General features: G+C 42.3%; 1 protein-coding gene across 1 annotated transcript in view; it reads right to left on the bottom strand.

Moving 5' to 3' along the window:
• IQANK1 (IQ motif and ankyrin repeat containing 1) overlaps window positions 1-15,601 on the bottom strand; it is a 33,723-nt gene extending 18,122 nt beyond the window's left edge. The window contains exons 1-7 of the mRNA XM_036741046.1: window positions 15,461-15,601; window positions 15,112-15,276; window positions 14,100-14,291; window positions 13,644-13,769; window positions 4,581-4,720; window positions 4,364-4,418; window positions 1,706-1,798 (exon numbers count right to left, since the gene is read on the bottom strand). Coding sequence (XP_036596941.1) covers window positions 1,706-1,798; window positions 4,364-4,418; window positions 4,581-4,720; window positions 13,644-13,769; window positions 14,100-14,291; window positions 15,112-15,276; window positions 15,461-15,601 — 912 coding nt within the window. The remainder of the gene's footprint in view (window positions 1-1,705; window positions 1,799-4,363; window positions 4,419-4,580; window positions 4,721-13,643; window positions 13,770-14,099; window positions 14,292-15,111; window positions 15,277-15,460) is intronic.
• Between the last annotated feature and the right edge of the window lie 6,867 nt (window positions 15,602-22,468).

The raw sequence follows: 22,468 nt of genomic DNA, 5'->3' as shown, positions 1-22,468 counted from the left end.
TCCCATTCCCACCATTTTTATCCACAGCCATTTAATCACTGAGCCTTATCTATTCTTCCTCTACAATAGTGCTCACAACAATCTGCTCTTCAATATCCCCAACAACCTCTAACATAGCTCAGGCTTCAGGTCTGCTAGCCTACATTGGGACAATGGCCTCCTGTCCTCCAGATAGCCTCCTGTCCTCTGCTCTCTCTCCCTTCCAATCCAGTCTGCTTGATTAGTGCTTCTAAAGTCCTTCTAAAGCCCTGATCACATCATTCATAACTTCAACGGTGCCCCACTGACCATAGAATAAAATGCCCACTCTTTAGCCTAGTATTCAAACTCCCTCTCCCTCTCACCCCAATCTGCCTCTCCAGTCTTATTCCACAACTATTTCCACCTATTCCCCTCACACCCACCCTTGGCTCCAGCCAAAGCAGACTATTCATCCCCATTCTCCTAATGACCAACCACACCAGACAGTGGGTTCATTCCTAGATTTGTACTTTAGCTTATGATATTCCCCCTTCTTCTGCCCCTCCTCATATCTCCAACTCCCAATCCTCCAATGCCCATCTCCGCTCTCATATCCTCCCTGCACCCTTCACCCCAGTCCACAGTGAGGTCTCCCCATCCTGGAGATTCCTGAAGCACTTGGAATCTATGTGAATAATTGACCTCAATAAGGCAGGCAAACTAAGATATATTATGTGAGAGAAAACCAGTCTGTTTCATACATTTCAGCAATAGTCATGAATTGTTTTGGGTTATTGTTAAGCTTTCTGTGTCTAATCTCCATCCAGCTCCACCCCTACTCCCCAAGATTAGGGACTGGGTCTGCTCATTTTGTATCTTCCTCTGACTGGCTAATGCTTTCCCCTCCAAGACTGCCTTCTATCTGTATGCATCTTGAACATGTTGTCTCCCCAAAAGAATGCAAGCTCCTTGAGGGCAGGGACAGTCTTTGCTTCTTTTTATCCCCAGAATTTAGCAGAATCCTAGTACACAATAGTAAACAATAAATGTCTATTCCAGTGACTGATGGATCTGACAGGCATATCTAGCTTAGGGAAAGTGATGGGGGAAATGAGATTGCCACAAAACCATATTCAGACCCTTGATTCAGATCCAATGGAAAAAAGTTCCTTAAAATTGCAGCTATCTAGACCCAAAACACCATATGATGTCAGGAAAGGCTTCCTAACAATTAGTACTGTCCCAAAGTGGAATGGGTTACCTAGAGAAGTTGTGAGTTCCCCCTCCTTGGAGGTCTTCACTTGTTAGATGGACATCCCTTTCATGTATGAGTTGCGCTAGATGGCTATTGAGGTCCCTTTTAATTCTCAAATCCTGTGATTTGGAGTCAGAGGCCCTGGGTTTTATTATTCCCGGCTCTGTCATAATCTAGGGAAAGTCACTTAGCCTCTTTGGGCTTCTCTGTAAAATAAGAACATTGGACAAGATGACCTCCAAGGTTTTTTTGAATTCTTTATCCATGATTCTCCTGTGTGACTCTCCTCTTCATTGTGACAGTCCCTCTAGTGTGCCCTTTTTTGCTTCAGCTACCCCTCCCATGCGATGGCCCTCCCTTTTATGTCATTCATGCCTCCCTACCCATGGCGACCCCTCAAGGCCTCCACAGTGACTCATCGCCCCTCTTTGCAGTGACTTGTCCCTCATATAGTGTGACCCTCTCCTCCAGCAATGGCACCTCTCCTACCTGCAGAGTAATCTCTGTTTTATCCATCTTTTTCCTTTCACATTTGTCATGCTCTGTGATTCTCCTGTTAAGTTCACAGTAGGCTCTTTGCAGCTGTTGGGGGAAGGGAAGAAGGTTGGTTGAGTCTTGGCCTGCTCTCTATGGGAGGCTCATAGTGGGGATCTGGGTTTGGAGGGCTCTGGATTTAAGGATCCTAGGTTCAGGAAATCTGAGTTTGTGGGACTGTTGGTTAGGGGGACCTGGGAGTGGAGGGCTACATTGGTGTTTAAAGGGCCTGGGATATGTGGATCTGGGTTTTGGGAGGAAAGCTGGGTTCTTGAGAAGCATGGAATGGGTCACATAGCTTTGGGGAGGACTCATTTTTGGGAGAAGAAACAAGCATAATGATTCTGAGGGGGAACTAAAGAAACAAATGTGACTGTACAGGTAACCTCACTAACCGATTCAAATTCTAAAGAGATGTGGATAGAAAAATGGAAGCAAGAACAGATAACTGAGGATGAATACAAAAGGACAGTACTGTCCTATAAGAAGAATGTCAAGAGGGATGAAGCACAGAAGGAGTTGGGAAGGAATGTGAAGGACAATAAAACAGGCTTTTAAGCTATTTTGTCCCCAAGAGGAGCATTAAAAACTGGGAAGGATTGCTGATCTAAGTGGATGACAATGGATGAAAGCAAGAAGACAGAACTATTCAACCCTTATTTTGCTTTTGTTTCCTCTTCCAAGAAAAGCATTCCTTAGTTGGAAAAGAACAAACAAAAGAATAGCAGGGAGTAGAAATTCAAGATAAGTGAGATGGTAAAAGAGAATCCAGTTTTCCTCAAGTTCAAGCCAATGATCAGACTTCATCCCATTGTACTGGAAAAAAAACCAAAAAACAACAAAACCAAAACCAAATCCAAATGGCAGATGTGACTGCTGATGTACTGTGCATGATCTTTGAAAGATCCTGGAGAATGGTAAAGGTTGCTACAGAACTGGAAAATGGAAAAGCTGTCCCAATTTTCAAAAAAGAGAAGTGTGGAGTCTGCAAATTATAGGATCAGTGAACTTGATTCTATTACTGGCAAAATTCTGGAAGACATTACTAAAGAGATGGTCTGAGAACATTTAGAAATGGAAGAAAAATCACACACATATGCATGCACAATCAGAATACAACAGGTTCAATGAGAACAGGTTATGCCAGACCAAGCCTCATTTCTTTTTCTGACAGTAGCTAGACTGGTAGGTAAGAGGAATATTCTAGACATAGCATACTTAAGAAAGCATTCAATGCATTATTTCATGTTATCTTTGTGAACAAAATGGAGAAATGTGGGCTTGTTGATAATAATACAATGAGGGAGGTTCAGAATTGGCTGAATGACTAGACTCAAAGAGTAATCGTTAATGGCCTCATGTCAGCTTGAAGGGTAGTCTGAGGGTTCTACTCTTGGTCCTGTGATATTCAATGTTTTTATCAATGCCTTGAAACCAGGAAAGGCATACTTATTATATTTTCTGATGACAGGGAACTAAGAGGAATCTCTATGGTTGATGATAAAATTAGGATTGATAAAGGTCTCAATAGGTTAGAACAATGGGGTGAATCAAGATAAAATGCAACAGGGACAAATGTAATTTCCTACATTTGGATTTAAAAGCCAACGTCACAGGTACAGAGTGGGGGAGCAACGACTATATTAGAGTTCCTGTGAAAAAGCTATGGATGGAGGTCTTAGTGGACTTTGTGACCAATAGGAGTGAATGGCAGACATGGCCTCCCTTATGCTAATGCCCTCCTGCCCAAGCTGCATTAAGAGAGCTCTGGCATACAGACTAAAGGAATAGTCCTGCTTTGGTCTCCATGGCCAGAATACCTCTTGTGATTAATGCCACACTGCCTAATTGGAAACCATCCAGAAAAGGGTGGTGAGAGCACTGGAGAATAGGTCCTTCTGGTTCAGTGGACTGAGAATGTTTAATCTGAAGAAGAGACTTAGGAGGGATGCGATTTTTTTTCTTTAGTCATTTTTCTCTTTATGATCCCATTTTGGGATTTTCTTGACAATCCTGAAACGGTTTGCCATTTCTTTCTCCAGCTCATTTTACAGAAGAGTAAACTGAGGTAAACAGGGTTAAGTGACTTGCGCAGGGTCACATAGCTAGGATGTGTCTGAAGTCAGAGTTGAACTCGGGTCAGCTCTTCCTGACTCTAGGCCTGGTGCTCTATGCACTGTACCATCTAGCTGCCCAAAAGGGTTATGATATCTGCCTTCATGTATCTGAAGGATTGTCATGTGTAAGAGGTGTTAGATGAGCTTCTTGACCCTAGGAAGGCAGAATTATGGATAACGGATGGAAGTTGTCGATAGGTTAATGCAGGCTTGATGTATGACAAAGTTTCCTAGCAATTAGAAGTGTTCAGAAGTAGAATGGCTAATTCAGGAGGTAGCAGGTTCTCCCTCTCAGGAAGTCTCAGAGCAGACAGTGGATGCTTGGGGCTGCTGTTGAGGGGATTCATGATAAAGAAGGGTTGTACTAGATACATTCTGAGGACCCTTCCATTTGAACTCAATGGGTTTGGGAACCCATATGGGAACTTGGGCTCTGGGTTTGTTTGGGGGGCATGGTTTTGAGGGACCATGGGGTTGGGGTCCTATTCATACTAGCCTCCTTTTGACATCGTTCCTGCTCCTTCTGTAGCTCCCGCACATTGGCAGCCATTCTGTAGGAATGGATAGGGGAAGTGAGGGTGGTGATTTTCCCTAGTCATTACCTCTATGCATTAACTCCAGCCTTCACTTGCCACCCCAAAACCCACCCTAGTGCCTCTCATGTAACACCTGAAGTGGCCCCCTCTCCCCACCCTTCCCTTCCCCATGGGCACCGCTTGGTTTCTGCCTCCTTCTGCTTCTGGGCCTCTTGGGCCCGACGTTGCTGCTCAGCCTCCATCTTCTTCAGCATGGCATCTGTGAGACTAATGTCCCAGGACCTCAAGACATCTACCACAGCATCCAAGGAGGCTACCTACATGTGGAGAATAGATTAAAGGACATCATGAATACACAAAGGTGCCTATACGTGCAGGTGGATATACATGCCCATGTTAGGTACCCTGTAAGATAGAGAGCTCAGACATTTTTATCTCCATTTCATAGATCAGGGCTGTCCAAAGTGTGGCCTGCAGTGCAATTTTATGCAGCCTGCCTGTGTTTACTAAGGGCGTGGAAATTGACATAAATGCTTTAACTAAAGCATTTATGTCGATTTCTGCGCTTGTGGTGGATACAGGTGGGTTGCATGGGGGTGCACAGGCCATGTTTTGGACAGCCCTGTCATAGATAATGAAACAGGCTTAAAGAAACAAAGCAACTTGTCAAAACTAGTATGTGATCCAGAATGAAAACCCTGGCATCTGGATTCTAGATCCAATCCTCTTTCTACCATACCATGCATCATCATAGTCATTAGTGTGTGCATCATCACTGTTTATGTTTTCACTCCAGAAACATTCTACTCTGATACTTCATGGTGATATGTAGGTAATCCTGGGCCCTCTAACATGATGGTAGTAGATCATAAGCCTTGGCAGGTTCTACCAAGTGGAAGAGATTTTGAAGACAATCCCAATGACAGACTGTATGCTGAGAACTCAGCCTAGCGTGTATAGGGTTTGTTGCAAGCTGAAAAATTCCTTGGCCATGGTAGCCCACAACATAAATCAATTACACACTGAACCCCAGTCGATATGCCCTGACCCTTTCAGCTTACACAGTGATGGGGGCAGAGAGCCAAAAAAGGGGGCAGAGAGGGCTAAGAATCACATGGCGTTTAGACCCTTTAAAAACATTAATTTAACTCTTGGTACTATCAATGTGAATTCCATTTCCAACTCACTGACACTATTGGGAGAACTGAACCACATGAACCATGTTTTAGCTGCAGATGAAGACAAAGAATTTGCAACTAAATAGAAATGTTGCTCACAGGTTGTCCTTGGACAACTGGAAAAGTTGTTTTCCTCATGCATCCAGAGGCAATAGACAACATCATTTTATGAGATGCTTTGTCATCTTATATTTCAACATTCCAGCTAAACATAAGCAAAAAAAGTATAGAAATTCTGGGAAAAACTTGATAGAGTCTTCCAAACTAAGTCAACACATACTTGACAACTCCAAAGTGAAAGTGTGTATACAGAAGGGCAGTGAAAATATGGGTTAGGATTAAGGAAATAAAGGGAACCAAATCTTGTAGGTTATTAAGTATCATGGGTGCATATCCACACATACTTTTAAAAAAAATGATTTTACTTCATTGTCTATGTTGTTGTTCAGTCGTGTCAGACTCTTTGTGACCCCATTTGGGGTTTTCTTGACAAAGGTACTGGAGTGGTTTGCCATTTCCTTTTCCAGCTCATTTTACAGAAGAGGGCCTGAGGAAAGTAGAGGCTAAGTGACTTGCCCAGGGCCACATAGCTACTAAGTATCTGAAACCAGATTTGAACTTACAAAGATGAGTCTTCCTGATTCAAGTCCCAGCAGTCTATTCACCACAACACCTAGCTGCCCCCACACATACTTTCTTCAGGGAGAGAGTCAGAAGGAACTGGACATGATAAGCACTGAACAGTACAATGAAAAATGAAAATGCCCATATTTTTAACACACACATACAGGATAACTGGTCACAGATGTACTCATTGTTCCTCCAACACAACATTCCATTTCCTATTGCCATGGCTTTAAACAGGTTATTCTCAACACCTGGAATGCATTCTCTTCCTCACCTCCATCTCAGTTCTTCTTCCTTCAAGACTGTTCAAGTGCTACCTTCCATAAAGCCTTTTCTGATCCAAACTGCTAATGTCTTCCCTCCCAAACTACCTTATATTAATTACTTTGTATTTATTCTCTTCATATTTATCCTGTACATACTTTTGAATATACTCATTGTTTCCCCATTAGACTATAAGCTCCTTGTGGGTAGGGATTATTTCATTCATTATACTTTAATTCCAGCAACTAGAACAGTGCCTGGCATATAACATAATAGATGCTTAATAAATACTTGTCAGAAATCCCTTCCTACCCATAAAGAATAACAGGCAGTATTCTGATTTCCCAAGAAAGCATCTGCAAAGATATCAGCAACTTCTATCTCTATAAAATTTTTATGAGAGTCTATGCATACATTGAGAATATTCTTTAGGAAAATATGAGAAGAGAACCAACAGGTATTCTCAGACCACTTCCTACAGCAGACATCTTCACTGTCACACAATTGACTATGAAAGTATGGAAATTTTAATTTCAATTTGTTGAAAAAGCATTTGGCTCAGTACAGCAAAATACAACTTTTAAGGTGCAAAATGCAGCTCTAATAAGGTGTCTTCCATGGATGTGTTAAAAACATACAAGATTCCTTGGTACAAGAAAAATTAGATAATTTTGTTAAATAATCCTTGATAATTAATATTAAGGTAGGAATAAAGAAAGGAAACATATCCTTGACATATATGTTCACCAATGTAACAGTTGTTCTGGTGTAATACTAGTGGTTAAAGGTATATAGTGTTGCTGTAGAGCATGCACTTGGTAACAGATGCTCCTCACTGCCTTCTCCTCCCCACCTCCTCTATCTCTGGAGATTTAAACAATTTGCTCATAGTTTAACATAGAGACAATATAAAGGCCCCCACAGCACCTTATGGTCTCCTTCTTCTGCTGCTTCATAAAGTTTCTATTAAACAGAAAGTTAATAGAATGACTACAATAGCTCAGAGCCCCCAGTTAGAAAGCTCCTAACATTTAGGTAAAGGTTTGGCTCTCTGTATTTATTTAAATTTATCTTTATCTAAGTCCTGACCTCTTTTTGATTGAGACAAACCAGAAAGAAGTGAGAAGAGTATACTACAATGTCTACTAATAGATGAGAGCTCACTAGAAGTTGGAGAAAGAGCAGACCTTTTCTTGGTATTTCCTTCAGTCCTTGAAGGGATGGGTAAAACTGATGGCTTTAGCCTTTCTTGATTTTTCCCTTCTCTGTCACATGTCAGTCATACTTTTTTTTTCTTTTGCCCATTGTTCTTCTGTCTCAGATTCTTTTTAGCTCAGCCCAAGTCCTGCGTGGGGTTCCTAGCCCCACTGCCTCTTCTGTTCAGCTGAGGTCCCCTTCCTTCCTCTCAGTCTGTCTCTTACAGACTGTGTCTCTTTAAGAACTCCAGGACATGACTCAATTCCCTTCTGGATCAAAGACTTTGATATTCTCAATTCTCAAACCCCTACTCCCCCTCGAGGGCCAACTCCACTTGTCCTGATCTGGCCACTGAACCTAGATGGCTCTGGAAGAGAAAGTGAGGCCAGTGACTTTGCACAGCCCTCCCTCACTTAAATCCAATTCACTTGCATGTCATGGCATCACCTCCCTGATGTCATGGTCCTCTTCCAGAACGAAGGACAAACAACAACAACCTCTCAAGCCCCTATTACATCAACAAGACTGGGATTGACTGGCTGCTTTTTGAGGAGGCATAAGTTGCTAAAGATCCTGGGTGTTGAAGTTCTTCTCAGTTCAGGAAGAGATAAAGTTATCCTAGTATCAAAATTGGAAGGTGGAGTTTTACATCACATTTTTAAAAAAAATCTCTCTGAAAAGGAACTCCAGGAGAGAGAATTGAAGAGAGCCGCAGGATACGGAGGACACTTTCAAAGAGGCTGAAATGCTATATAAATGCTAGCTATTATTATCCAAGCAGAATGCTTGCACATTAATAAAAATGTTCCCCTTAAAGATACGGCTCAAATATGGGGTGGGGGTGTTTTTTCTTCCACAAAATACTTCTCTTTGTAAGTGGTATCATGCCCCAGAATACTATATGGCCACTCCAATGAGATCCACTGGCATTTAAAAGAAATTGGTCCAGCAAACTATATAGTAAAAGTCAAGTGGATGGAGATTACATATTTACCAGATTATGACAGCAACCCACTAGGTTATTAATTTATCATGTGTCTTGGATAAATCCTGTATCTGAAACTGTGCTGGGCAGTTAGGTAGTGGAGTGGATAGAGCACTGGGCTTGGAATCAGGAAGACTCATCTTCGTAAGTTCAAATCTGGCCTCAGATACTAGTTATGTGACCCTGGGAAAGTCACTTAACCCTGTTTGCTTCAGTTTTTTCATCTATAAAATGAGCTGGAGAACAAATTTGCCAACAAAACCCCAAATAAGGTCATGAAGAGTTGGAAGTGACTGAACAACAACAAAAGAAGACTGGCTTGGTCTGTATTTGCATAATACTTTCAATGATCACAAGTTATTCCTTGAAACAAAAATTCTTCTTTTCAGCACCAATATACTCCCAGTTTTTAGATTATACATATTAAATTTCCTGATGGTACCCTAAATGTGAGATTCTTATCTAATGACCAGTGAGCCATATTATAGAATGAATTGAATTATATCAATTCCTAAACTCTCAATATAAATAAACCCAAAAGATATGAGGAAATTGTAGTGAAATTGAACTTACAGGTACAGGTTCTCCTTGGAGAAGCAAATAAAGGAATTGATGGAATTGGTTTTATCATAGGTCCAAAGAGACAAGAAACACCATTTCATGGAACACTTTGGCATCTCACGTTACATCTCATCTGAACAATTACAATAACTTCAATTAAGCAAACTTTTATGATCCTAATTGATGTCCCTGCTTCCAGGCCTCACCTTATTCAATCCCATTTTTCCTTTTTTCTAAGAAGGATGTTTTGTTAATGCTATTTAGGAGAGGCCCTGATCAATCTGCTGAATCCCTCAATTGGCTTGATGAGACTTCAGCATGTGGACTTGTGTTGGATGGGGCGTGACTCATGAAGGCAGACCAGTACTATAATTCCTTGGTGAGGTGATAAAGAATTCCTCTGATTGGTTCTCAATGACTGGGGATGGCTAAAAGATGACTGGTTACTGAGAATCAGGAGAAACAAACTCTGGTCAAAGTGGCTTGTCCCTGTTCTGTGGTCTATAAAAGCAAGTTGTGAAACAACTTATCCTTCCTACCTATTCCTTTTTTGTGTGCTTTTTCTTCCTTGGATTTGTAGACCAGAGTGCAGCAAGGAAGAATAGAGGGGACCTTCACCCCTTGAAGTAGCAGAAATGGATATCTTGCAAGAGAAGCACATGGCAACCAGACTAGGCTTGCCTAGGTGAGCCCAAGATGGGCATTCCTGGATCTCCAATTTCTAGATGCCTTCTACTTTTCTGTTTCTTTTTCTGAGCACAGTTTAAAGATTTGTGACCCTGAGAATGGATGTTTCTAGTCTTAAGGATTACCTTATAAGTAATCTTGAGTTTGTGTTCTAAAGTCTGAAAGTTCACGGATTTGAGCCAAGATCTGTCCACCCAGAGGGAGATTTCCCTAACAGAGATTTTATCAGAGGAAGATAAGTGCTTCCAGTAGGATCACCCTACAGCTAGAAGATCAAAACCAGGACATGAAAGTGGAGATCTGCACCCTGCCAACCATCTATGACATTCTAATGAGTCACTTAGTATGTCTGAGATGAAAGGGGAATATTTATTTAGCAGTGCCTACAAGGAACATTTTTTCTGGGAGTGGAAGGGGATAGTGTTTCTAATCAGGCTAATGAGCTATTTGAATCTTTTATGTTTCTATATTTGTTCATGGCTTCCTGTATACCCTTGTATTTTATGCATTTTCATTGGTGAGTAGAATAAATGTTGTTCCATACCCCATACCCTATGCCTCTATTATACATTTAGGGCCTGTGAAGAAATTGGCAACCTGTTATTCTGCATGTGGGGAGTGCACACTGAAGCTTTGTTTTCGAGACTTTCTTGAAGTTTTATTCTGGGATAGGAGCATAAGAAGTCAAAGAGTGAAGCTAACCTTTTGGGGTCATGCCCTCAGAAATGAACCTGATTTGTTGGAGGCCAGAGTCCTTGGTAGAACTGAACCCATAGGTGACATTTACATTTGTATCATTTCTCAATCCTCCCAATCTCAGAAGAATTCTACTTTGTAACAAACAATCACAGAATTTTAAGCATTGCAATGAACCTCAGTAACCATCTAGTGCAAACCCTAAAGAATCCTGGACTGCAATATTCCTGACAAGCACTCATCCAACTTTGTCCTGATGAACTCCAATGAGTGGAAACCCATTACTTTATGAGGCAACCCATTCTAGCTATAGAGAGAGAAGCTCTAATTGTGGGGAAGTTTTTCCCAATATCAAGCCTAAATTTGTCTCTTTACTACTTTCACTAGTTGCTCCTGTTTCAACTTTCTGAGGCAAAACAGAACAATTCTAATCTCTCTTCCACATGCCAGCATTTCAAATATTTGTGTAACAATATCTGTAAAGGGGTTGGCTGGCCACAAAAGCCCCTGGGGCTTGTAGCTCTTTCTAGTCTGGGAAGAGGAAGCTAATACAAGGTCTGCTGGTGAGTGGGGAGGCCGGGTGTGGGGGTTTTGCATATACAACAATGGCCAGAGTTTGGGGACTCCCAAGGAAAACAAGGAGAGGTATTAGTTGTCCCATAGTAGCTGTGTGTCATAGTAACAGCAGCTGGTGTCTGCCACATCTGCATTTCTCTTCTTCAAAACCCGGAGAGATGACCTCTACATGGATAAATTGAGAGGTGTATATTTCATCTCAGGTCCTCATCTGAGAGAAACAAGGTAGCAGGGGTAGACCCTACCCTGCCTCAGCCTTTCTTTTGTGTTTTTCTTAAATTTATTCTATTAAAAACACATTCGCTGGATTTAACATTATTTTTTGTAAACACTTGTGGTCAACTCTGCTTGTATGTTACTAGGTGTGGCATGAGGGTGAAATCAGAGCCATGAAAGAGAAAGAGACCTTTCCTAGTGAAGGAGCATGCTCTAATTCCAACTCATTGTTAGAGTTTTGCTCTTTATCTGGGGGCATAAGTATGAGCCATTTCATAACTTCCTTTCTAAGTGTAGAACTGCTATGAATTTGGGCCCAATATTAAAAATCTACCTTATACATTTGAGTCAAAGTCACATTATGGGAGCTCATCCAGGATCAACATTTTTTTCCTCTCTCTTTTTCATTTTTCCCCCCATACTGCATAAGACCTCATGATATCAATATTTCCAGAGTTTATTTACGATCTGGGTTTTAAAAATTGATTTTGTTGTTATAATTTCATAATTATTATTTGTTTTATTACTTGAGTTGAAATCTGAATTAAGCCCAATTATGTCTAATTCTGAGGAGAATCTTATATATCAGTTGTTGTGAATGCAAATATTAATGTACATAATATTAATATGCTTATGTTTGGCATAGATACTGTGTATGGAGGACAGGGGATGTTATGAAAGTTTTGAAGAACAGTGTGAGTTAGGGGACAGTAGGATAATTCACCTAGGGATGGGGTTAGGGCAAGCCACTATGGATGTACTATGTGATGTGAATCAGTCATGTGAACATAAAAAATTACCAAAAAAAATTAGGGAAATAGGTACATTAATATACTGTTGATGGAGCTATGAACTGATCTAGTCATTCTGGAAAGCAATTTGGAACTATGCCCCCATAATTATTAGACTGTACATTGAAAGAAGAGGAAAAAGATCCATATGTACAAAAATATTTATAGTAGCTCTTTTTGTGGTGTCAAAAGAATTGGAAACTGAGGGGGTACTCTTCAATAAAGGAATAGTTGAACATGTTATATGATAGAATACTGTTGTGCTGTAAGAAATGATGAAGGAGATGGTTTCAGAGAAATTTGGTAACACTTGTATGAACTGATGTAAAGTAAAGTGAGTAGAACCAGAAAAACAATTTATATAGTATCAACAATGTTGTAAAGACACACGACTTTGAAAGATTTAGGAACTCTGATTAACACGATGACCAATCAAAATTCTGGAGGACTTAGGATGAAATGTGCTAACTACTTCCTGATAAAGGGGTTAAAGGCTCAGTGTGCGGAATGAGACTTGGGGGGGTGGGGGTGGGGAAACAGACTGGCCAGTGTAGGAGTTTGTTCTGTTTGCTATTAGGAAGTAAACTCCTTGAGGTAAGCAATTTTTTTTTCTTCCCCCTCTTGTACTTTGCAACTAGATAGCAAAGTGGATAGAGTGCTGAGCAAGAACTCAGGAAGACTTGAGTTCAAATCTAGCCTCAGACACTTACAACCTTGGACAAGTCACTCAACCTGTCTACTTCAGTTTCCTCAACTATAAAATGGGATATTACATTTACCTCACAGCGTTGTTACAAAGATTAAATGGGACATTTATAAAGTGCTTAGTACAGTATCTGGCATATAGTAGGTAGTTAATAAATGCCTATTCCCTTCCCCTATTTCTATTTTCAGCACTTGGCACAGTGTCTGGTGCATAGTAAGTACTTAATAGATGCTTGTTTCCTTCCTTCCTTGACTACACTTGTTTGTAAAATAAGGGTTTGGAATTTTTTTTCTCCCTCGATGGGGAGAGTGGGGATTTATGGGAGAGGTGGTGGGAGAAAGAGAAGGCAGACTGTCGTTGAATAAAAAAAATGTTAATTAAAAAAAAACAAAACAGGGCTAGGTTCAGCAGGGGGCTGAGGCTGGTACTAGAGGAATTAAAATGAGGGCAGGGTCTTATCCAGGATAAGAAGAAGTCTCAGCTGGGGCTTAGAAAGAAGGGTCTAGAGGGGGAGCCTACACTCGTGGTTGAACACTGTATAAACACGTATAAACACTTGTTTATACAGCCATTTGGGGTGCTGGCACTGTACCTAGCCTGGAGGCTGAGCTGCTCAGTCTTCATATGAACAATGCAGAAGGTCAGGGCCCTTCCTAGGAGGAAGAGGGTATGGAGAATCGAGTCTATGATTCCATAGGGAGAGTAGGCATCATGGTAGGGGAGAAGGGGGAGCAAAGGGGTTTTTTATATCCACACCTGTTCTGGAGTATGTCCATCATCTGCATAGATCCGTGGGTCTGATCCATGCTGCAAAAGCATCTCCACTGCAGCCAGATGTCCACCAAAGGCAGCTCTATACAGAGGGGTCCGACCAAAGGCTCCCTAGGTGGGAAGAGACTCCCTGAGCAGGATCCCTTCAACTTCTTTTCTCTTTCCTGTCATCCAGCCATGGCTCTTCAGCCTCTCTTTTCCCTACCTCCCAGGACTCCCTAAGCCCTTAAAGGGCCTAGGCCTTCCCATGTTGGGGCTACCCTGTCTCCATACTTCCTTCTTTCCTTCTTTCCCAGGACTCCTTGGTCCAGGTCTACCACACAACTATCCACCACCCCATCCTATCGTCTCATCACCAGAACTCCCTAAACTAGGGCCTATAACTTCCCTTCTTGCATTTACTTCCCTCTCTTCCTCTAAGTCCTTTTTTTCCCTCCATACCTTGCAGTTGGGGTGGGCACCATTTTCTATGAGGAACTTGATGGCAGCAGGATGGCCTCCTCCTGAAGCCTCTGACAGTGGTGTGTTCCCATTGGCATCTGTACATTCCACCATGGCTACGTGGCTCTTCAGCCTCACTGCTTTCCCCCGGTCATCATGGCCCACGCCCTCCCGGCTCAGCACGTCCCCTACCTCCACAAAGACCCACAACATGCCCAGTGACACAAAGGGAGTGCCAGGAGAAAACATGTCCAGGGGCCACATGGGAATAAATGCTCATGTGACACAGCCTGGTGACACACAAGCAGGGTGACAGAAGGACATTCCTCAGTGACATGCCTAGGGACTAATGGATAATGGAGTTGCAATGGGCACACAGACAGGGATATACACTGGGTATGTGTGAGGGGACAAGGACAGAAAGGTATGAATGACACATACAGGGGTCAGGTCTAGGGGAGCACTTGTATAGGGGGAAGCAGGGGACAAGTGCAGAGATAATCCTGTCTCTCTTAGTGTTTCATCTCTGATGTCTGTTCTCTCTCAGTCCCAGCAGTAAGTATAATCTTATGTCTTCTGCCTGTTCTTATAGTGGAACATTGGGTACCATGAGAGTATATAAAAGCTGGGACACTGTGGTCTGAGGATGGGAGACCACCCTTAGGTGGCTTTGGGAAGACTTCTGAACCTCAGGAAGTGAGGGAGACACAACCATGGTCATAACCTCTCTGAGCTCTGCTTTGGAATATGAGATATTCCTTGGAATAAGCTAGACAAGAATATGGGAAATAAGTTTCAACAGGTTCCTGATAAGCCCCTGCTGCTATTCCCTGGACCTGACTTCATTGCAGACTCTAACTTTTTTCTGGTTCTTGATGAATCTTTAATGGCCTCTTATTGACCATTTGGACCCCATTCTTACACCTGGATGACCTAGCAGTTAATCTTGGCTGATCTTGAATTGACCCATGGATGAGACCCCTCACTCATGCTTGGAATGCCCCATGCTGACCTCCTTCAGCACAGCCTTCATTTCCTCTACATCTCCCTCAAATGCAGCTTCCAACATCTGCTTCCGACGCTTCTGCTCCTCCAGCCGCCTTCGCCGCTGCTCTTCCTCCTTCTCGCGCTCCCGACGAGCCTGCTCTTGCTCACGCTTCACCATAGCCAGGAAGGCCTGAGAGCCAAAGTATGGTTTCCTCTCACCTCTGGGTGACACCAGCCCCCAAAAGCCAATTTCAGGAGAGATGTGGCAGACACAAGAGTGTAGGTCACTGACCCTGGTCATGCATCACTCTCCTTCTAAGTGGACCATTCACCCCGTATTACTTTACCCAACTCCCTCACATGTGGAGTCCTACCTCCTTTTGTAACTGGTCCATCAAGGCTGTGTATTCTTCCTTCTCTTTTATTCTACGGGTTCGTTCCTTCTGTGCTAGATGCTTCCTGTAGGCACACTGAATGGTGATTGCTGCTCGATCTTCCTTGGAAAGCTCTGCCATGGAGATGAATCAGAGAAGAGGATGTGTGTATATACATATTATGTACACATACACTGAGGATGTGTGAACATACACACACAAACACACACACACACTCTCTATCACTAGTCTCTCCCTGAGCTTCAGGACAATTTCAAAACTAGATCTCCCAGAGTCATCCCAAACTGAACATGTCTAAAATCTAACTCCTTTAACTTTTCCCTTAAACCCTCCCCTCTTTCAAACTTCCCTATGTCTATTGAAGGCACTACCATCACCTTGGCATTATCCTAGATTCCTCACTTTCCTTCATTCTACATATCTAATCAGTTGCCAAATCTTGCCATTTCTACACTCTAAGCATCTCTCATATTCAACCCCTCCTCTCTGCTTGCATACCTTAGTTCAGAACCTGATCATCTCTTGCCCAGGTCATTACAAAAGCTTTCCAATTAGTCTTCCTGCCTCTAGCCTCTCACCATTTCAGTCCATCCTACACACTTCTGGAGGAATATTTTTCTTTAAGCGCGGGTGTGACCATGTGACTCCTCTACTTAATTGACTCCAGCAGCTTCCTATTGCTTCTAAACTCTATTTTACCTCTAAAATTCTATATAACCCGATCCCGGCCCATCTTTTCCAGTTACACTGGACACCTCTGCCCCCTACATGCTGTAAGTCATTCAGATTGGCCTTCCTCATCTGCATTCCATCTCCTATTTCCAGGCCTTTGCACTGACCACCTCCCATGTCTTTTTCTTATTCTGCCTCAGAGAACCCCTCCCTTCTTTTAAGATTCAGTTTGGGCATCATCTTCGGCATGAAGCCTTTGCTGATCCCAGCTGCTGGTGTCCTCCCTCCCAAACTACTTTGTATTTGACCGTTTTGTATATAATTGTATTTATTCACCTTATATTTACAATGAATACATGTACAGATGTAGCTATTTATTTGTTTTACATTTATCCTATATAAAGTTATTTATGTCATGAGAATGGAACCTTCCTGTGAGTTGGTATTGCTTTATTCTTTGTACCTTCATTCTCCTCCCAGTTCTGCTCCTGGCTTTCTGGATTTCAAAATCATGCAGCTTCTACTCAGCCATACTGACTCAACCTGAAACTTCCCTCACTACCTGAGGCCACCTTGATCAGGAACAGCCTACCACTCCTATTGTCGGCTCACCTTGAAATTATCCTTCCTAGCTAGGTGGTGCAGTGGAAAGAGGAGTAGGCCTGGAGTCAGGAAGACCTGAGTTCAAATCCCTCCTCAGACACTAGCTGTATGACCTTGGACAAGGCACTTCACCCCTGTCTGCCTTAGATTCCTCAGCGGTAAAGCAGGGATAATAATAGCACCTGCTTCCCAGGGTCAGTGTATCAGATAAATTGACATTTGTATAGTGTTTAGCATCATTCCTGACACATAGTAGGCACTTAATAAATGCTTGTTTCCTTTCTTCTTTCAGAAAGGCTGCCTCTCCTTTTCTCTGACTAGTGAGTTCCTCCTGGAGCCTCCAATTTTCACTAGGTACTAAGGGAAGTTTCATTCTCCTAGCCCTGTTCCTGGCTTTCTGAACTTCAAAACTATGTTCCTAATGGGCACTTTCCTTCCCCCCCAATTTCCCTCCCTTACTTTTCAACTTCTTTTTGTGTGGTATCTTCTCCCAAAAGAATGTAAACTCCTACAGGGCAGGGAGTGTCTTTAAAAAAATTGCTTATATTTGTTTAGCACAGTGCCTAGCACATAGCAAGCACCATAGTGCTTCCTTCCTTCTTTCCTTCCTTCTTCTTCTTCCTTCCTCCCTTTTCTTCCCTCCTTCCCTCCCTCCCTCTCTCCTTCCTTCCTTCTTGAATAATTCCATCTCCTGCCCATTGCTGTTTCTTACATTTTCCTCCTGGCTGGCTCAGTGGTAACAAGCCAGCTTCACTGTACATCTTATGTAAGAGGCATGGTCAGTTAATTGGTCAACTGGTATTTATTAAACACCTACTATGTGCCAGGCTCTGTGCTTTACAAATATTATTTCAGTCTCAGAGGGTAGTCATTAAGATTAAGGGAGTCTAAGAAAGTCTTCTTGTAGAAGATGGGACTTTTACTGAGATTTGAAGGAAGGCAGGGAAGCTAGGAAAAGGAAGAGAGAGATATTCCAGAAATGCAAGACAGCCAGTGAAAATGCTTGGAGCCGGGAGACAGGCTGCCACATACAAGGAACAGCAATTAGGCCAGTGTAACTAGATTGTAGAGTAAGTGGAGGGGAAGAAGGTATAAAAGATTGGAAAGATAGGAAGGGTTATGAAGGGTTTTAAAAACCAAACACAGGGGGTTTTTATTTGATCCTGGAAGTAATAAGGAGCCATGAGAGTTTACTGAACAGGGAGGTGATATGGTCAGATTTGCACTTTAGGAAATTGGATAGCTGAGTGGAGGATATTCTGTATTCCTGGAGTCAGGAAGACCTGAGTTCAAATTTGACCTCAGACACTTACTAGCTATGTGATCGTGGACGAGTAACTTAATCTCTTTGCTTTAGTTTCCTCGTCTGTAAAGTGGGATAATAATAGTGCCTGCCTCCCAGGATTGTTGTGAGGGTCAAATGAGATGTAGAGCAGTCAGCACAGTGTCTGGCACGTAGTAAGCACCATAGAAATGTTAGCTGTTATTATGTATTAGAGTGAAGAAAGACTTGAGGCAGGGAGACCAATCAGCAAGCTGTTGCAATAATCCAGGCATGGGGTTATGAGGGCAGACAAACTGGAACCTAGGAGAGACCTTAATGTAAAAAGCCAAGGTCACCTACTGCATCCTGGGCCATCACCAGTGGCCTTGACCTTTGTCTTGCTGCTGGACTTTGATGACGCTGGAGGAGAGAGTGAGGCTGATGACTCTGCACAGCTCTGCCTCACTCAAATCCAATTCATAGGCAAGTCAAGACATCATGCTCATGATGTCATTGATCCACTTTGAGAACGAAGGATGACCAATAACAATATGAGGGCCTGGCAGTATGTCACAGGAGAAGATGGAACATATTGGAAGAGCTATTTTGAAGGTAGAAAGACAGGACTTGACAACCTCCTGGATATGGGTGGGGAGGTGGGGGGATGAGACTGAGGAATTGAAGATGACACCTTGGCTTTGAGCCTAGGAAACTGGGAGGTTGGTGGTATCCTCAGAAGTGACAGAGAAATTAAGAGGAGGCAAGGGTTTAACACTAATGAGTTCAGTTTTAGACATGTTGAGTTTAAGATGTCTATGGGACATCAAGTTTGAGAAGTCTAATAGCCAGTTGGAGATGGGAAACTGGAGCATGAGAGAGAGTTAGAGCTGGAAAAGAAGATCTGAGAGTCATCTGCATAAAGGTGATAGTTGTAGCCATGGGAGCCGATAAGATCATCAGGTGAAATAGTATAGAAGAAAAAGAGAAGAGGTGCCAGGATAGAGCCTCAGGGGACCCCATGGTCAGATCTCTTTACTAAGTGGCCGTAGTTTTATTTCTCCTGTTATGGAAAGAATAATATCCTAAGGTCCTACCCTACACAGGCTAAGCTAGTTTTTCTTTCTTTCTTTTTAAAAATTTTTTTATTCATTTTGAATGAAAAGACAAAAAAAGCACAACACAAAAGAGTATTTAGTATGAAACTATGAATCTCCATTTCACACTGTTTAGTTAAAAAAGACCAAACTATGTAATAAATACTACACATAGTTTTCAAAACTACCCTGCTATTCTGTGCTTCCTTATGAGTTTTTTTTTGTTCTCTGCTGTGCACTTTTTATTTTTTTCTCCCTCCCTCCCATCCCACACTAGAAAAGGCTACCATGTGATACAGATGTGTGTGTGTGTATGTATATATATATATATATATATATATATGTATACAGACACATACACATACATATAAAACCATACTTCTATTTATCAGTTGTGTCTCTGGAAGTAGATAGCATCTTCTTTCATAGGTCCTTTGTAATTGGTTTGAGTATTTATAATACTCAAAATAACTTAGTCATTCACAGTTGTTCTTCGAACAATATTGCTATTACAGTATACAATATTCTCTTGGTTCAGCTCATTTTATTCTTCGATATTTCATTTTAGAAAAACATAAAATAATGAGGAATAAAATAAGTAGGCTAATTTTTCATTTAAAGTATTTGAAAATGTCCTTGAGGCTTAACTGACCAAAGGGAATTAGTTTTGAACGATTGATATTGCTTCCTGGTGGCCACCACACAAGGAGTCAGGATTTCCTCCCTTAGGCTTTAAATCAGCAACGCAGAGGCAAGGAAGGTGCAACCAAGTGAATTGATGCTGTCTCCTTGCTTGAGATCCTTTCCCTGCTTTGGCTAAACTAGGTAAACTTCCTTTTATTGTTAGGTAGTCTACAAAGGTCACATGTTATTCCAATTCTGAAGCTGAAGCATGGATCAAGCTGAGACAGGCCCAGTCTACAACACATGCTAAATATTCTTATAGAGTTACTAAGTGAGGAACATGGCAGCTAAGCATCCTTGATAGCCACGTGGCAATCAGGACAGAGGTGAAGTAGGAAGATGAAGTGATTCTATCCCATAGAAGCCTGTAGTACCTAGGATGTGAAAGGAGTTGTTCTTTTGTGAACACATAAAATTACCCTTGGTGGGGGTGCGTGTAGGCGTGGGGAGTGAGATGTAAACCTGTGTGTCTTAATTATTCTGATTTTTGAGGTAATAGGGGAAAATTATGTAATAGCACATTCCCCCCCTCCCACTAGATGGGAAGTTAGCCAAGTGATTTTATAGTGCTACTGATGAAGCACCACAGCCCACCATGTCATCAGGAGACCTCCTGATTGGCTGACACTGAGCCTGGAATTAGAACTGGCCAATGTGCTTGATCTAGTGAGCCCAGGTGAGCAAATTCCAAATCAGTTTTATCTTGAGGGGATGAGAGGGAACCAGGAAAAGCAGGGAAAGGGAAGGATTCTGGGGCAGAGGACATTTTCCTGTTAAGAGCTAGGTGGCCAGATGGGCCTGGCCTAGCAGGAAAAATGATGGGCCAGACTAGGCCTAGGTAACTCTAGGAGATACTCTGAGTGTCATTTTTCTATTTTAAAATAAAGGGGTAAGACAATTTTACCTCTTCATTCCCTTCTATTGCTAACATTATTCCTTGAAATATGGAAGCTTTCCTTCTACTCCAATGTCCAGGTTCAACCCTGCAAAGGCACAAATCCTTTCACTGTTAATCCAGATGTGAAGAGTATGATGCCTGAGCTTCAGTGAGAAAAGGGTCTCAGGATATAGAGGGACGGAGAGGGAAGAAGTGAATGGATATGTCAATGCCCAGGGTAGGGTATAAGGGGAAAAGGGAATAATCATTGATATCGTGCCTACTGTGTGCCAGGCCCTGTTCTAAGTATCTTTTGTTTTGTCTCACTTGAACAATATTATCTCATTTGAGCCTCATAACAACCCTGAAAGTTAAGTGTTATCGTTATCTTCATTTTACAGATGAGGAAACAGAGATTAAATGACTTTCCTGGGCTCACATAGCTAGTACATGCCTGAGGCTGGATTTGAACTCTGGTCGTCCTGATTCCAGGCCCAGGGCTCTATTTACTGCACCACCAGCTGCCTCTGAGTAGAGGGCTAAAAGGGGGTGTAAGGCAGTTAGGGAAAACTTGGCAATATGTCTTATGGATCCCCGGAGCCCAGAGCTGGGTGGTTATTTCTCTCCCCAGCCAGGAGAGGGAGACTGCACATAAAGACATAGATGCTTACAGACATATACTCAGAGACACAGACATTGATATACATATATATCTACCTAGGCACATATATAAACAGAAGACTGAGTTTCAGACCCAAAGCACCCTGACACTTCTTCTCCTGAATCTGCCTTTACATAATTCCCATTTACCTCACCTAGACTGAGTTCTTCTGTCCAGTGAGCAGTGAATCACTTGGGGATCCCTCACTCTAAGGGTAAGCACACAGCCTAGCACTCCCGGAGCCTTCAGGGTGCCATGGCACATTTGTGATAACTCTGTACTTTTCTTACCTTTGGGTGGAGCGGGTTTATCTGGAACAGAAGGTAAGGGTTGTTTTCTATTCTCAGCAGTTTTCACACGACTGGGTGACTTCCCTGGTTTGAGGAAGATAGTTGTTAGTAAGAGGAATGGGAAGTATGGCCCCCAGTGCCCCACCCCAGGAGTCACAGTCATGTTTATGGGGCTCCTAAAAGGTTCCCAGCGTCTGCCTTTAATGAGTTCCCCCTTAACAAGTCAACTCCACATGCACCATTATTAGCAGCAAAACCCCACACACAACATCATTAATTAGCAAACATCACAACACTCCTCCATTAAGGGGGTCTCTCAACAGGGAAGGATTCAACAATTCCACTAAACAAATGTTTATTAAGCACCTACTATGTGTAACAGTAGGAAACAGGAACACTGTGCTGGGAGTTAGAGATGTAAAGATGAAACAGCACAAAGTCACTGCCTCCAAGGAGCTTACTCTTTAATACAAGGGCACACAGACATAGCTAAGTATGATATAAGGGTAGGGTATGACTAGGGACAAGGAAGAGATCCAGCAAAAGTAACATGAAACTTGTGAGAAGAGAGATCACTTTCAGTTTGGGGAGGGGGAAGAAAGCTGGACCTGAAGCAAAAGGATTTCAGTAGACCAAGACGAAGCTGGAGTCTGTTTGATGCATGGAGAGGGACGAGGGGTAGATAAGAATGAGAGTGAGCAATAATTTGTAGCCCAGCTTGGCTACAACATCAGCTGTGTGAAGGAAACTAGTGTGAGATATGCTAGGAAAAGTCTTTGGAAGAGAAGAGGGAGGGCCTTCACTGTCAGACTAATGGGTCTGTATTTTTTAGCTAATGGGGG

This window comes from Trichosurus vulpecula, chromosome 1, assembly GCF_011100635.1.
Source record: "Trichosurus vulpecula isolate mTriVul1 chromosome 1, mTriVul1.pri, whole genome shotgun sequence".
In the NCBI taxonomy this organism is placed as follows: Eukaryota; Metazoa; Chordata; class Mammalia; order Diprotodontia; family Phalangeridae; genus Trichosurus; species Trichosurus vulpecula.
Note: the sequence above shows the minus strand (reverse complement) of the source record. Positions and strands in the feature narration are given on the sequence as shown.